This window comes from Diospyros lotus, chromosome 10, assembly GCF_014633365.1.
Source record: "Diospyros lotus cultivar Yz01 chromosome 10, ASM1463336v1, whole genome shotgun sequence".
Lineage (NCBI taxonomy): Eukaryota > Viridiplantae > Streptophyta > Magnoliopsida > Ericales > Ebenaceae > Diospyros > Diospyros lotus.
The window spans coordinates 28,033,238-28,049,997 of record NC_068347.1 but is presented as its reverse complement, the minus strand read 5'-3'; the positions used below and the strand labels follow the sequence as shown (position 1 = coordinate 28,049,997).

The 16,760-nt window shown below is 36.1% G+C and overlaps 1 protein-coding gene across 10 annotated transcripts in view; it reads left to right on the top strand.

The window, feature by feature from the left end:
- LOC127811612 (protein GFS12) overlaps window positions 1–11,855 on the top strand; it is a 29,181-nt gene extending 17,326 nt beyond the window's left edge. For 3 of the 10 annotated variants that reach the window (XR_008025750.1, XR_008025743.1, XR_008025751.1), the window contains 7 exons: window positions 5,324–5,637; window positions 5,773–6,016; window positions 6,086–6,159; window positions 7,922–8,057; window positions 10,320–10,759; window positions 10,850–11,082; window positions 11,420–11,855. Coding sequence is in view for 1 of the 10 variants with exons in the window: in XM_052351623.1 (XP_052207583.1) it covers window positions 5,324–5,637; window positions 5,773–6,016; window positions 6,086–6,159; window positions 7,922–8,057; window positions 10,320–10,469 (918 nt within the window). In the remaining 9 variants the exon portion in view is untranslated. Of the gene's footprint in view, window positions 1–5,323; window positions 5,638–5,772; window positions 6,017–6,085; window positions 6,160–7,921; window positions 8,058–10,319; window positions 10,782–10,849; window positions 11,083–11,419 lie in introns of those variants that run through there. The other 7 variants (XR_008025749.1, XR_008025746.1, XR_008025744.1 and 4 more) reach the window with 7 other exon arrangements.
- Window positions 11,856–16,760: the final 4,905 nt, after the last annotated feature.

Here is a 16,760-nt window from a genome sequence, read left to right as displayed (position 1 = left end):
CAAAAAAATGTTTTCATTTTGAAAAATGCTATTTTTCTAAGTTTGGAAGATTAGCGCATTATAAGGAGACATATAAGAAAATGTTTTCATTTTGAAAAACTATCTCCCGGTATTTTGATAGCTAATTTTCATTGTTGTTAAAATGATTTTTAATGAATTTTTCAAGAAATAGTAGGTATGTATTTTGGGAGTGGTAAGATCGCTAAATCCTGAGTTTGTACTAAAATTAAAATTTTATTTTTTTATTCTTATGAATTTTGATTTTTTAGATATTTTTATTGAATCCAAATGAGAGGTATTTTCTTATTTATATTTATGTATTAAAGTAAATGGAAGATAAAATATAAATAAAAGAAAATGTGGACATTTATTTAAACTAAAGAAATGTAAATATGTTGTAATGTATACATGTTGGAACTAAGAAGAGGAGAGGAATTGCGCTGCATAGATTTTAATTAAAATCTAGGTTTCATAAGGCGCGCCTCTCACCTCGGCGCCTCACCGTGCAAGGTGCGCGCCTCACTGAAATCGCCTCGCCTCGGCCCAGGCGAGGCGTTGAACTGGCGCCTTAAGGCTCCTTGTGCCTAGGCGAGCGCCTAGGCGCACCTTTAACAACTATGGCCTTACCTGACTTTACCAAGCCCTTTACTTTAGAGACCAATGCTTGTGAGTCTGGGGTAGGCACAATGTTAGTACGGGAGGGCAAACCATTAGTACGGGAGGGCAAACCATTAGCCTTTCTTAGCTAAGCCTTGGCCCCAAAACACTTGGGGCTAAGCATCTATGACAAGGAATTCATTGCAGTGTTCATGGCAGTGGAAAAGTAGAGGTATTATCTAGAGGGGAATCCATTTGTGATAAAAACGAACCATAAAAGTCTCAAATTCTTGATGCAACAAAGATTGCACACCCAATTACAAAAAAAAAGGGTAACCAAGCTATAGGGACTAGATTATACGATACAATACAGAAAAGAAAAAGAGAATACGGTGGTAGATGCATTGTCAAGAAGGGAGGAAGAAGGGGAATGTCGAGTTGTTTCGGCTTTGGTACCTAATTGGGTGAAAGAAATATCAGCCAACTATGAACAAACCCCGTGGGTAAGGGACCATATGACTCAACTGGCTGCTAGGCCAGCTGATCATAATGGGTACAACTTAAAGGCCGGATTACTAAGGTACAAGGGAAGGCTGGTAATAGGGGATGATGCCCAACTCAAACGAAGGATTTTACAATCTCTGCATGACTCTCCCATTGGAGGACATTCTGGCTTGAATGTCACTCACAACAAGGTAAGGCAGCTTTTTTATTATCCGGGATTAAAGAAAGATGTGACCAAGTTTGTGCTAGAATGTTCTATTTTCCAACGTTGTAAGCACGAGCAAGTCCCTTACTCGGGCTTACTTCTACCTTTAGACATACCTAAGCAGGCATGGTAGCAAATATCCACAGAGTTTGTGGAGGGTTTGTTTAGATTAGAAGGGAACAATGCTATATTGGTGGTGGTGGATAGGCCGACAAAGTCCAATTATTTCTTAAGCCTGGCTCACCCCTTCACAGCCCTTGAACTAGCGAGGTTGTTATTGGACTCAATGGTGAAGATACACGGGTTACCCTTATCAATTACATCATACAGAGATAAGGTATTCACCAGCAACTTTTGGAACGAATTGTTCAAACAGTTAGGAGTGGGGTTGCACATGTTAGCGATCTACCATCTTGAAACTGATAGACAGACTGAAAGGGTGAACCAATGCCTAGAAACTTACCTCAAGTGCCTATGCTTCTCTAAACCTAAGAGCTAGAACAAGTGGCTACCACTTGCTCAGTGGTGGTATAACTCTAATTGCCACCGTTCCTTAAAAAGGTCCCCATTCAAGGCCCTCTTCGATTATAAACCCTCATTGATACCTGTAGTCATGCAATACCCAAGTGCTTAATTGGCCGTTAACCAATACTTACAGCAGAGACAAGAAGCATTATAGGTGATAAGAGGGAGTTTGTTGTGACACAGAACAGGATGAAGCAACTTGCAGACAAAAAGAGGTGTGAGAAAAACTTTGAAGTGGGAGACATGGCCTATTTGAAGGTTAAAAGATTCCAGCAACAATTATTTGCTGTAACCCCTCCCACCAAGTTAAGCCCAAAGTACTACGGGCCTTTCTAGGTGTTGGCCAAAGTGGGGAAGGTAGCCTATAGACTGCAACTACCAGGAGGAGTCGGGATTCATCTGGTCTTCCATGTCTCCTTGCTAAAGAGGTTAGTGGGACCTTTTGACCTCACTAGTTTAGACCTCCCTCTAGTGGAAACTAACTTACCAGAAGTTGTGGAACCATTCGCGGTGTTGAAAAGGGGGTGATCTATCAAAATTCTCTCCCCATTACACAGGTGCTGGTGCAATTGACCCACTATCACCCCAATCACACTACTTGGGAGTACCTACTGGGTCTCCTCAAACAGTTTCCCCAAGTTGCTCAGCTTTTGTAATTTCTTGAGGACAAGAAATGTCTTGAAGGGAGGGGGTATTGTCACATTCCTAAGGGTAGAATAGTCTTTATAATTTTGCAAGCTGTTAGGGGTGTACCAAGACGGTTATCAGCAAGGCATCTCTTGGAGTACATTCCAAAAGAGACAGCTGAAGGCTATATATGTATCGAGGCATTAGCCCAAATCATGGAATGAAAGAATCTGATTTTCTCTTTCTAATTATGTTATTCTCTCTCTCTCTCTCTCTTCTCTTCTCTTCCTTGAATTCTCTCAGAATTCTTCTTTCAATATCTGAAACCATCCTTGTCAGCTCTAAGGTACTGACAATGACAGTCACAGGAGGTGGAGTTGTATATCAATGGGTTACAAAATCCTATTCAGACTGAAGTTGCAGTCCAAGCCCCTTATAGCTTGGCTATAGCTATGTGCCTGGCTCGGATTTATGAACTCAAATATCAGGAAACTCAACAGCAATTCTGGAAACCACCTACCCCACAGCAGCAGTCCACTAGCTGCAAAATGATGGACAGATCAAGCTTTCCACCATTAAAAACGCTGACACGTGCAGAGATGGCCGAATGCCATGCTAAAGGGTTGTGCTTTAATTGTGATGAGCTGTTTACTCCTAATCATCGCTGCAAGCGTTTGTTTTGTTTGGATCTCATAACCAAAGAGGAAGTAGAGGACAGAGGGCCAAAAAGTCCTCAACGAACAGCCATCTCATCGATTCAAGGAGCACCTGTAGCTTTGTCAGTCCTTCCTTAGCTGTGTATTTGTCCAAATATTTGGAGGGTAAACAGGGTTTTTCAGTTATGGAAATGGCAAAAGGGTGCACGGCACAGGGCTGTGCAGGAGGGCGGTCTTCACTATAGGACAAATGCAGTTTGAGGCTGACCTGTATGTTTTACCACTCAGTGGATTTGATGTAGTTCTGGGGGTTGATTGGTTTGAGTACCCTCAAACCCATAAATTGGGATTTCATGGAGATGACTATGGTATTCCAACAATGTGTGGTAAAGAGGTGAGATTACAGGGAAAAACAGATCCACTCTTAACGACAATGGCCTATAACGTGATCAAGCTTCCAGATTGGGATCATAGAGAGGTGGACAAACTGCTAGCAGAATTTGCATACCTTTTTATTGAACCACAAGGATTGCCACCACCAGAGCACATGACCATAGAATTCATTTGATTCGAGGAGCAGGCCCAGTGGTTGTTTGACCTTATTGGTACCTATACCCACAAAAAGATGAAATTGAGTGACAGTGTGAAGTAATGCTGCAGCAAGGTATCATTGGACCCAGCAAATCTCCATTCTCATCCCCAGTATTACTTAACGGGGATGAGACACCTTAGAATCCAAATTTTCAAGTTGAGCAGATTAAAAATTGAATATATGGAATGAAACTTTAGTCAAAATAGTAGTGTGGGTCATGTTATGTTAAGACTTCATGATCAAGTTATTCCAAAAAAAGATTAATTAATATATTTAGGATCAATTGTCCAAAAAGGGATGGTTAAAATGGAGATGTGTGTTTGGGCATTTTATGCAATAGTAAAATTCATTACAAAGATGAAGATGTTATGGTGAATGTGTGCCCATACAAGAAAAGATAGAACTAAAAATGAGGTTGTACATCATAAAATTGGAGTGGTTCTTATGGAAGATAAAATGCATGAGACACAAGTAAAATGGTTTAATCATGTGAGTAAAAGACTAATAGTGACTTGTGAGGAGAGCAGATATAATGGAAGAAGTTGTTAGCAAAAGAGGTAAATAAAGACTAAGAAAAATTTGTTGGAAAATTGTTAGGCATGATATACATTATATTGACCTTACAGAAGGATGACCATAGATATAGATAAATTGTCAGTATTTATGTAGCCAACCCTGCCTAGTGAGATTAAGGCAGGCTTGATATGTGGGTTATTGTTGACAAATTTTTAGTTCATGTGAGTTGTTATACCTCTATTGCATCTGAAATTAACTTCCAACACCAATGTTACTGTCTAACAAAGACTGCTTTCCCAGAATCTGTATTGGCAGACAATTCAACTTAGACCAATTAGAGCTTGTTTGGATACCCTACAGAAGTAGATTGGGTTTTCCTTTATATTGCATCTGAAGTGCTGTTCCTTGGTATGGGGCAATGGACTTAGATGGTAGCTATGAGGTAGAAATGGCTCCAGTATAGGTACTTTATCAGCTTAACAAAAGCTGGTTTGGATTTCCTGCAGAAGTAGATTGGGTTTTGGTTTGTACTGTATCTACTGTCTAGAGGTATGATGGAATGTATCTAGAGGTCTGCTTCCATCATCTGATATGGGCTATGGCCTAAGATGGTTGTTATAACTATAATATAGTTCTGGTGATAGCTCATAGTGTCTGCACCTCTGCTGGCGTTCCCTATTGGTGATTGATTTATACCTCTATATGCCATATAAAAGTCCTTGAAACTATCATGTCTTCATTTAACATCTAAGGACATGCATTGGTGCTAGTCGGACGGGTTATACCTTCTCCATTGTTGTTTATGATGCCATACTGACCCGATTTCATCAGAACCTACTGTATTATGCCACTACTAACTAATAAGTACCTGTATGTTGGTACTATATTGATACTTATTACACATGCCTTATTCTTATGTCTGAGTGATACTTAAATATGTTTATGCATTTTGATGATTGGTTGGTCATTATAGACCTTTCACCCACGTTCTTTTTGTATTTCAAAGTAGTTGATTTCTTTATTTTTAAATATCTGAGTTTAGTCTGTATGCTTTTATGACTAGATATCTGTGATTTGTCTCATTACTTCTGTAACTTTCAGGTTGTGAATGATATATGTGTTTTATCAACCTGTGGGCGGGTAGCTTCTTGTGATGGAACAGTACATGTTTGGAACAGCCAAACAGGAAAATTAATATCAATTTTCGCTGAATCATCTGCAAATCCTGTGCATGCTACTAGCCCTCCTTCAACATCTACATCAAATACAAATGCTGATCAAACCAATATTCTAAATTCAAATCCACTATCAGGTGGAATATTGTCTTCTGCATTTGATGGGAGCTTGTACACTTGTATGCATCACCTAGCTTCCATCGAAAAGCTTGTAGTTGGTACCGGAAATGGTTCTCTAAGGTGACGTAGTACCTTATTGTCAGATTTGCATTGTTAGCTGGTGCAATTGAGAGAAGAAAAGAAAATTATAGAAAAAGAGAAGAACGGATATTTACTATATGCAGTTTAGGTTCTGAATTTCACCATATTGTGCAGATTCATTGATGTTTCCCAAGGTCAAAAACTTCATCTCTGGAGAAGTGAATCTGGTGAATCCAGTTTCCCTTCCCTCATTTCCTCCATATGTGCGTGTGGGCCTGACAAAATGCGAGCTGATGGAGCCACAACTTCACCATCTTGGATTGCAGCTGGACTAAGTTCTGGATTTTGTAGGTTGCTTGATATGAGGAGTGGAAATATTATTGCCTCATGGCGTGCTCACGATGGATATGTGACAAAGGTAATTTCAATTGGCAAAAATGAAATCTACTTTTATGAGTATAGGCTCATTTATCTCTGATGTCTGCAGTTAGCTGCACCGGAAGAACATTTGCTTGTCTCAAGCTCTCTTGACAAGACTTTACGAATTTGGGACTTGAGAAGGTAATCTGAAATATGCTGTCTGCTCTGTTTGGGTTACTTGACTACATACTCAAATTTTGGCTCAAATCTTATCAAATAGTTGAACTCAAAAATCCGAGTGCAAGTAATTTTGGTAAAAGCCATTAATGGAATTCCTTTGATACTTTTGACTCTCACCTTGAGTTTATAAATAGGGTAAATTATAGCTGGCACCCCTCATATTTAGTGAAAATACAAGCGGTGCTCCTTTGTTTTTAGAAATGATAGGGACCTCCCATGCTGTTAAGATTTTGATGAACTTGACCATTTTACCTTTTATTTTTAAACTCTCTCTCTCTCTCTCTCTCAAATAAAATATGGTTTATAATTATAGAAAATCTATTTTATAGTTATAGACAATATATTTTAAGTATAAAAATATAACTATTATATTCCCAGAAAATATATAAATATTTGAATATATATTTATAAATATAACTAAATATATTTTCTGAAAATATATATTTATAAATATTTGAATATATGTAAGACTATATATATGATTTTTTTTTAAAAAAACATCTCTCTTTCTGCCAGCTGTTATCAGCAGAACCGGAGAACCAGGAGAGAGAGAGAGAGAGGGGTTCAGCCATCTCTGGGTCAGCGATGGCTGAACCCCACTTGGTGGCACTGAAAAGTGGAACTTACTACTGTACCACTGCTTTTGCAGGCTGTTGGCAGTGTAGACTTTGGTAAATGATTCCTCAAATGCAGTGTCACGCTCTCCTGTCTAGCCATTATCGTAGAAATTGTCACCAGTTGAAACCACAAAATCAATATCTAGTTTCTGTCCAACCCTTCCCATCTGGAATTAATCAGTTCTACTGCTGGTGCTTAATTGATCAAGCATGTATCCAAAGTGAACTATTTGGTGAATTTGAATATAATCAACAAACAATAAACAATGCAAGCACTGAGAGTGTTGGGAAGAATGAAAAAGAAATACCTGAGGAGCAATTTGCAAGTTGAAAGCACCTCTTTTTCCCCAATTACCAATCACCAGAAAGTTAATGGAGCCATCATCTTTAGGCAGATGTTCAAATCTCTACAGCTCTGCAGTAATTGACAGCAAGCATAGCCCTAACCAAACAACACCCACCAAAAGCCAGAGAGTATTCACTTGGAGTTAGTCAGCAGAGAGTAAATAACAAGAAACTAAAAGGAATTGCACTAAGACTTCAATTTATATGCTCTATGCTACAGTTAACAGTGAGTTATTCACAGGGCAGCTGAGGAGAGGAGAGACTGAGAGGAGGATGGGGTGCTGACTGCCGGAAAAGATGAAAGGGAGAGAAGATGGTGTTTACACGCACACACACACACAGAGAGGGGGGGGGGGGGGGTTGTGAGGGTATTTTTGGAATTTTTGAAATTCCAACAGCCATTATCTAACAAGAAGGGGGAAGTGAAACAGATTTAATAAAGTCAAGGGAGATCCCTGTCATTTTCAGGCTGTATTTTCGGTAAATCTGAGGGGTGCTGGCGGCTGTAATTTACCCTAATAACTAATACTAAGGATCACCACGAGCTGTTGACTTAAATGGTATCTCTTCCCACTTTGAAGGCTAAGGTGTGGGGTCCAGGTTTCTGTTGGGAAGCAGGAGTAACTAGCTTATTCTTGCTCAAAGTTTCTCTTACCTTCTTTAGAGGGATTGGAAATGCAACTTTCTGCTTAATTTAACAGAATTGTGGTACGAGTATTTTCACCAAGTCTAATTGCTGACACTAGGACCTTCTCCTGCAGGGACTGGCCACCACAGCCCATTGTTTTCAGAGGTCACAGTGATGGTGTGTCTGGCTTCTCTGTGTGGGGACAAGATGTGATTTCAATCGCTAAAAATAAGATTGGGCTTTCCTCTTTATCCAGATCTGCAAATGAAGTATGTATGCCAAATTTCTTTCCCTCTTTTCCTTGTTTACTTGTACCTGGCATCATAATTCTGACCTTGTCCTTGCTTGTTAAACAATGGTTGCTTTGACTATTGGAATATGGATTTCTAGATCTTACTATTTTGTTATCTATATCATTTAGCCCTCCATCTTCATAAGTAGAATGCCATATATGGAAAGTAGATATCAGCTGACAGAGCTTCTTTGTTCTCAAGTAGTTTAGTTGATCAGATACAACAGCTTCTGTAGAAGGAAGAAAAGAAGAGAAAATCGAGAGAAAAATTTAGGATAAAGTACTGAATCTCAAAAGTGACAATGAGACCTGTTGAGTTTATATATTGCTCAATAGAATATCTAACAACCTAACTGCTACTGACAGGTGGCAGTAAACAACCTGAGCAAACGTTGCTGTTTGTTGAAACATAATTAAAACTACCTATCTACATCAGCAACTGAAAATAAACTGCATACTACTTAATAGTAATCACATCATTTTCTTTCCTGCCCTTTTTCCTTTATACGTGTCCAGCATGAAGTGAATTTTTTATCATTAACAGCTTCAATGGGCATATTTGAACTCCCAACCAAATTTCCCCAACAACCAAATTTCTCCATGGGGGATGTATAATGAAGTCAAGAAGAAGACAAAAAAAAGATCTTACCGTGATTGTTTATCAGTCACTGTGCACCCCATTCTAGTGCCATAAAACATGTACTCAGTAGCTGAGCATTCTGAATAATTTGATATTGCTTGCGGGATTCTTATGAAGATGAGTATATTAACAGAACTCAATTTAAGCCACTCTTGAGATGGATGTCCTGAGGTTTTTTTTTTTTTTTTTCATTAGGTAAATGCAAGGATGTCCTGAGTATTTTTATTGAAAGATAAAATTAAGCCAATTGTTGTTGATGGCTATTTTTTAAATTTTTTAATAGTTTTTTTTTTAAGTAGAAAACAAAGATAGGTTCATATTTCAAACAAACTAATTGCTTGTGAGGGTGAGGTTACTGGGTTGTGTTTGTGGAGTAGTAAGTAATGTGCGCACACTGATGTGATTGTGAAAGCAACCTAAGAAATAAGCAAAGTTCATTCATTGAGTGATAAATGGAAAATTCATGGAAAGTTACAATCCCCACTGCAGAATAGTGCACCTACACGCCTTCATTGACATTTTTCGACCGGAAGACCGAGAGCTAACTATCGAGGCTTTGGACTATCCAGACACATACTTCGTGAAATGGTTCATGCATGTTTGTTGCCAGGGGCAACAAGATCAAGTTCGTAAGGATTAAAATATACTTTCATTTCTATGATCGATGATCAAAGAGTAGAGGGCCCCTTTACCATTCTGTATAAATGGACTATTCTATTTGTACAGATATAGTAGAGGGGTGCATTCAATCCCTTTTTTTATTAGTTTTTATTTCTTCTATTCAGCGCAGGGTAGAGCAGTTTGGTAGCTCGCAAGGCTCATAACCTTGAGGTCATGGTTCTCAACCATGAAACTAATTAAGTTGTTTATTGGGCTTTTAAGAGATATCAGGTGTTAGCCTTTCAAAATTCTGGTTAGCTGTTAAATCTAATGTAGCAGTTCATAGGAAATCAAAGTTATATTTTTCTTGAATGTTATGAAGATACTGACATGAATTTACTACTCAAGTTGCTTAGTAGAGGCCAACCCTTGTTGGGTTTAAAGTTTTGACATAAGTAGTTTTGCTTTCTATTTTTAAGGAATAACAACCAACTGGGTTGGTAACTGGTTTGCGTGAATATTTATAAAAAAAGAAAGAAAGCTGAAACCCATACCCTGATTGGAAAAAGTGTTCTTATATTCTCTCTGCATCTGCACGTTTGAACCCATCAATTCTGTACTTGTGTTGAGATCAACACCTCGACCCTCTAAGTCATGGGTTTTGGTTGAGTGGGTTGCGGAGATTTAAACTTGCATGCACTGAAAAAGTCAAAAGACAATGTTAAAAACCAAACTATGTAACCATAAAATTAAGTAAATAAATTTTCTTGAAAAATTAGGAAAATGGACATTTACCTCCCTTGTATAACAAGAGGACTATTGTACTATAACCCATCCTCTCCTTTCAAATGATTATTAGTTTGTCATATCGTTGAGAGGAGGATCATTCCTCTTCCTCCCCCGTCCCCCAACATCTAGCGCACACAAAGCATAGGAAAGAAAGATACAGTTCCTTCATTTGTTACTAACATATACCTTTACCTATGGAAATATTGACAGGATGTGCTACCTTGTGTCACACCTCAATATCTCTATTTGGCAGATCATGGAGCAAGGAACGTTTCAGTTTTATCGAGTTTAAGTATTCTGCCATTCTCAAGGCTCTTTCTCGTTGGAACGGAAGATGGTCATCTGAAGATCTGTTGCTAGATTGCCTTGCCTATATATATGTACTTTCATCTCGTCATTCTCACCGATTTGTTCATTTTTGTATTATATTCATTCATCTACGTATTACTTAATTTTTAAGCTTGTTGCTAAAATGGAAAAAATGCCTGGTCAGGAATCTTGTGATTCAAAACCGGAGCACGCAGTGATTATGTCTGAATTCTAAGGTCTATATCTCAAAAATAGTTATGAGGGGAATTTGTCAAGTTCATTGGTTTTGGAGTAATGAGTTTTGCTGGACAAGGAAAAGCCACATGGTTATTATGAAACATGTCTGGGAGACGACCTTTTTTTTTTCTTTTTTTTCTTTTTTTCCACGCTTTCAATTCCTTCATCTAATTTCCTCCAATTTATCTTATCAGGAGAAAGGTAAGAGTCATATGACTGAAGGGGCACGATTTAGTAGCACTGTAAGATTCTTTTCAATATTATGATTCGAAGGTTACGAAATGTTTCAATATGGTGCTTGCTAATTGTTTGCAAGATCAACAAGTAAAGAAGGGATACTTGGTCGTGAGACACAATGGAAACCGAAGGACGAAGACTTCCCATTGCTCCCTAAAGTTGTCTTAGTGGTGGGTAATTGGGTTTTCAGGTTCAAATTCACTTTTTTCGCAGTCACAGTGGATCAGATTTAGATTTATTTGTCAAAATCATAGAATCGAGTTGCAGCTCTCGCAAGAGAGGACATCTCAAGACTTTTTATTAAATTTATTATAAACACGGACTTAATATTGCTTGATGTTCCTGTTGTTTTCATTCCTACTCTGACACTTCAGTAAATTTTTTTTTTTTTTTTCCAAATCAGCAAATCCGTTATCATCTCATACACATGTAGCATTATTTTTTGTTTAGAATCTTTCAAGCTTAACTTTCGGATCTTATTAATTTATTATCATTCATGTTAATCATTTTCATTTTTTCTCTTGCAGTGGTTACAAAATCAATATCAGATGTGCCGCCTCGCCCTGCTCACTATACTGTTAAAACTCAACTATTTTCACTACTTTTAACTAATAACATTGGGAGAGACGAGTCAGCTGAATTTTGAAGCTGGAGCTTACAAGTGGTACAATTGCTCATATTTCATTCTCTCTCTCCATTCTAAGGTTATATATCTGATATTTGAATCAGAAGAAAAATGAAATTACTTATACATATTTATTCATTATTTAATATTTCCTTGGACAAAATATTAAATTAGGGGTGCTAACGGCTTGGGACTTGGGACAAATTTGTGAATCAAACCATCCCAATGTAATTGGGTTTGTGTTTGGTTTAAAATTTTTTGACCTAATTCAATTCTAATTTTGTTTTCTATGATTCCAACCCAACAGTATTGTTATAATAATTACCCATTTTTATTCAGTGTAATGTGTTTGTTGTTTTCACCTTGTTTGTTATTCTTTCTCAGTGTTCATATCAAAATACGCTTTTTGAATCTTAACATATTGGTGTTATATAAGTTTTAAACCATAAAAGATAGATATAATTTCATAATTTTTTTTACTAAATCCCCAACCTAATCCAACCCAAAGTTAATTGGGTTGTGTTGGTTTGACTTTGTATTTTTATGATTGGATCAATTAAGAATATAAAATTTTAGACTTGACCATACTTAATATTTGGCAAAGAGCTAATATATATTTTATAATGTAAAAATATTTTTATGTTGTTTTTTGTGAAATTGTTTAAGCTTAAAAAATATTTTATACATAACAAGTTATTCAATGTAAAAAAATATATATTTTTTATTAAAAATATATATATCAGAAAATTTAACAATGTTTTGTATATACAAGTATGATTCTTGGTCAAAATAGTGTCATTTGAATATATGAATATTAATGGCTACATATGAAATTTTTATATAAAAATTTTGTCTTGAACTAGTAGTATATATAGTATTACTATTGTTTTTATTCCTTTTTTTCAACATTGAAATAAAATCTAAGTATAAAAAAAAATTTGGATACATGTTACTTATTGTGTGGATTTTATTCAAATCCATGAAATATAATCCAAATACAAATGAATCTTAAATTCTTAATCAAATCATTTTCTTATCAAATGTGGATTACTTAAATCCAAATCAAATCTGACTTAGATTTATATCGTTGACAAACCTATCCAAACCATAATAACTATTATCACAACAATATGCAATCTCATGAAGTGTTTGTGACTAATATGGCAATAAATGTAATCTTTATAAAGAATGAATGGCGAAACATAATTCTTTAAAAATGTCCGAATAGATATTTTCATTAAGTTAAAGACTCAATTTTGAGCTCAAAATTCAATCAAACTAAATTAAATTGGGTTGAATCAAATAGTATGCATAGTAGAAAGGGGTTGTGACGAACTCGAAAGATTCAAAGTTCGTCAGAAATTGTCGAGTACATTAAAATTTTGAGTAAAGATACATTAAGAGATGAGGGTCAAAGTAAACACAATCAAGAATACTATAGTGCTCGCACATTTTACTGCCGACTATTTGATAGGAAATAATTAAGTTTGGGAGATTGCAAAAAAGTTACTTGAGGCAAATAATTTTAGTATACCACCTTGAGTCAAAATTTTGAACAAATTATTATGAATTGGATTGAACCATTTTTTAACGTTGGAGATGATATGGAAGAGAACATGTTACTGTTTCCATAACCAATTTAAGACCACAAATGTGTAAGATATTAAAGTCAAGTATTGACAAAATAAACTAAAGGAAACCAAAGAAAATTACCAACCCATTGGACAATGCAAGCGTTATGCCTACGTAGATGGTCCAAGTGTAACAAAATGGACCCGTACCAATTAGGTAACCCATCTCATGATTAAGGCCAAGGAAGCAAGCTAACCAAGCATGGTCGCAAAAAGGTTTTAAGTTCAAATGGGTTGTGCGGGTGATTGGGCCAAGCAGCATGCAGCCATGAAGACCCAATGAGCTTGCTGGCCAAGTGGGTAACCATGTGACCGAATGATTACAAGATGACGGAGTGACTACAAAATGAACAAGTAAGCACGCAGAGGTCCAAGCAACCAAATGGGCGCATGCAGGGGTTCAAGTGACCAAGTGAGTGCATACGGGGTCATAGTGACCGAGTGAGTAGGCCTAAGTGATCGAATGAGATGTGTGTGCAAAGTGACCGAACACCTGCGCGTGATCAAGAAAGTCATGCGTAGACACCTTTTAATTGAGGAACTTGGCCATGTATCGATGCCATGCAAGTAAACTGTTCACAATGCCAAAGCATGATTGAGTGACCCTCCCAAGGCATCTCATAAGTCACCACCTCCCTAATTATATGTGGGAAAGTCTCACGAACAGCTTAAGCTTAAATTTAGAAGTCTCTCTTCAAGTCACACAAGAAACTTTTCTAGAAAATCATGCGACTTGGTTAAGGATGTTTTTGAGATGCCCATAGAAAAAAGCAAGTTATCTATAAATAAGATGATCTCCTCTTCACTCGAGTATGCTCGATCTTATGCACAGACTCTTTTGCTTTCAAGTGTTTCACTCTTATAGACTAATTTAGGCATTGAAGAGTCTATGCAAGGACACCCACCCACAACCTTAACCAACTTCTTTTTCAACAAGTCTTTTGTCACTTTGGGGGTTTCTCAATCATTTGGGACTTTTTGTCACTTTGGGGGTCTCTTGATCACTTGGGACTCTTTCATCATTTTAGAACTCTCTCGTCACTCTTAAGACTCTTTTGATGCTCTGAGACTCACAAGCATCTTGAAAGCCACTCACGCCTTGTTAGGCTATTCACGTCATACTTTCCTATATTATAATTTTTTTGTTGTATTAATACAACAATAGCAAGGGTCGATCAAATATGAGCTAAAAATTGCTTAGATTCGACCTTAACTGATTGGGAATAAAAAATAATGAAGAAATATGTGAGAAATCCAAAAAAATTATAAAACTTAGGCAAAAATTGGATGATGCATACACATATATGCAAAATTAGAAAATTGATCAAAGGAATGGTGGCAGTGGAAAATAGATATGGCTGAAAGGCGAAAGAATAGTATATCCATTGGTGAAAGTAATTAACAATAACAATAGATGTGTTAAATAGAGATCAACAGTGGTGGAAGTGACTGGTAAAATGATGATGGCATGTTGGGGTTACCAAACTAAGCTATAAAAGTCAAATTTTTTTCAGTTTTGGATGCACCAAGAGATGTACAGAGAGAGAGTAAGTGAGAGAGAAAGAAAGTGAAGGGATAAATGGGAAAATGAGGGAAAACTAGAGCTTTTAGTGGTTGAAAAAAACAATCTAGTAATTTATTCGTAGCTAGAGAAGATAGGTGCTGACGACAATTTCAACATTTTTAACATTTTTCAATGATTCCTAGGAAGGAATGGCAAACGACAACTGGCAACATGGTTGGAAGGTTTCCAACATGAAATGAGGTGTTTTGGCGGTGATTAAAGAACGATTGCCGACTCATTGTTGATACCGTGACAGGGGGCTAAAGGTGAAGGCAATGGACACATATAATTTCTGTCAAATTTTAAACTTTTTGAGGTGTCACTTCTACCCCTAAACTTCTAGGTTATTTCACTTAGACCTTTTATTTTTTTATTTATTATGCATATGCCTCTCAATTTCATTCAAATTGCACCAACACCTTATATATATTTTATTATGCACAAGAATGTTTAATTGACATAAATTGTATCTTCAAATTTATGCACTGATGTAATGTTTATGATTATTACATTAAAATTCATTTTGAACAGTTGATTTTGTGTGATTCAAAATTATTTAAATGTTTTCATTTGTATTTTTTTTTATTAAAATTAATTGCATGTTGTTATATGAAATTGAGAATCATATTATATTCATGTTATTTGAATTTAATTGTTATACATTTTTGTTGATATATATATATATATGTATCATGTGGGCTGAGTTTGCTTTTGCTATGGGCCAAGTCCATGTCCGTATTCTTTTGCGTATTGTTGTTGCCTGTCCAACTCATTTTCATATCCATTTAATGTTGCTATAAAAGGGTTGTGTGATACCCTAATCGTGACAGATTGCACTCTCTCTTTTTCTGAAACCTTAAGTTGGTGATTTCTTGAAGCGAGACACATCATGTGAATCCTTCTTTTTGATTTTTGGTTTCGATCGGTTGGTTAGTTGTTTTCATGGTAAGATCATCTAGTAAGAATTATATTGCTTTAATCTCTATATTGTTTTAAGCAACTAAGGCGTGAGAGATTGGTTGGTTGAAAGAACAAATCTGAAACCTTGATCGCGAGATCGGTTTAGATCTGCACTTGTTCTTGTTTTGTTTTGGATTCTACTTTAGTTGTATTTGCAATATTGTTTTACTTCATTTCTTAAGATCTTGTAATCGGTTGTAAACTTGAGAAATCTAGTTAATTGACTAAAGACGGAACCTGTGTCGTGAGTAGGATCTATTGATCTGAACACATATCTTGTTGTGTCAATTATTTGTGTGTGTGTGAGTTGTGATTGTAACTTTCGTTTCTGTGTTCTTATTTATTACGCTTGATCTGTGTTTAGTCGAGAAAATAGATTGGTTAAACTTACATGAACAATACAAATACACATATAGATTATTGTCTTTTATAATTTGTCAAATAAATGAGATGATACATTATTATTAAGAGGGTAATTGACATTTCACCCTAAACCATATGATGTATAGTTCACTTATAAAAAATAAACAATGATGATTACCATTTATCATGATGAATGTATATAATTTTTATATATTTTATATTTATTCATAAACATGAAAAATTATTTTTAAGCTGTCAAAGGTGATTTATCATCTAATTTAACATATTTAAATATGTCATAAATAACTTAAGTGTTTCAAAGGGCAAAGAGAAGATGGACAATTAGAAAATACTTTTTTTTTAATTTTGCATTTATAATATTTTCCCATTATATTCTTTTGTTTCCTAAAACGGTTTGAACATTGGAACACGAGACGTAATGATGTGGTTCTTTAATTTGATATTTAATTTTTTATATTACATCTCAATTAGATTCAATTTAGACCACGTTACCTACAAAACTCTAGTTAGTTGTTTTAGTTATTGTATAGAGATTAAAAAGAGAATTTATACAAATTTATGGGTGCAAATGTATATTAAAGAAATCTTGCATGTTTCCGATAAAAACGCACCGAAAGAACAGGCCCTATATCCAATGGTCAGAGGCATTTGTATCGAAGAATTGGCCTCTTAGTATTAGTATTGATTGGGCATAGCACGGATGA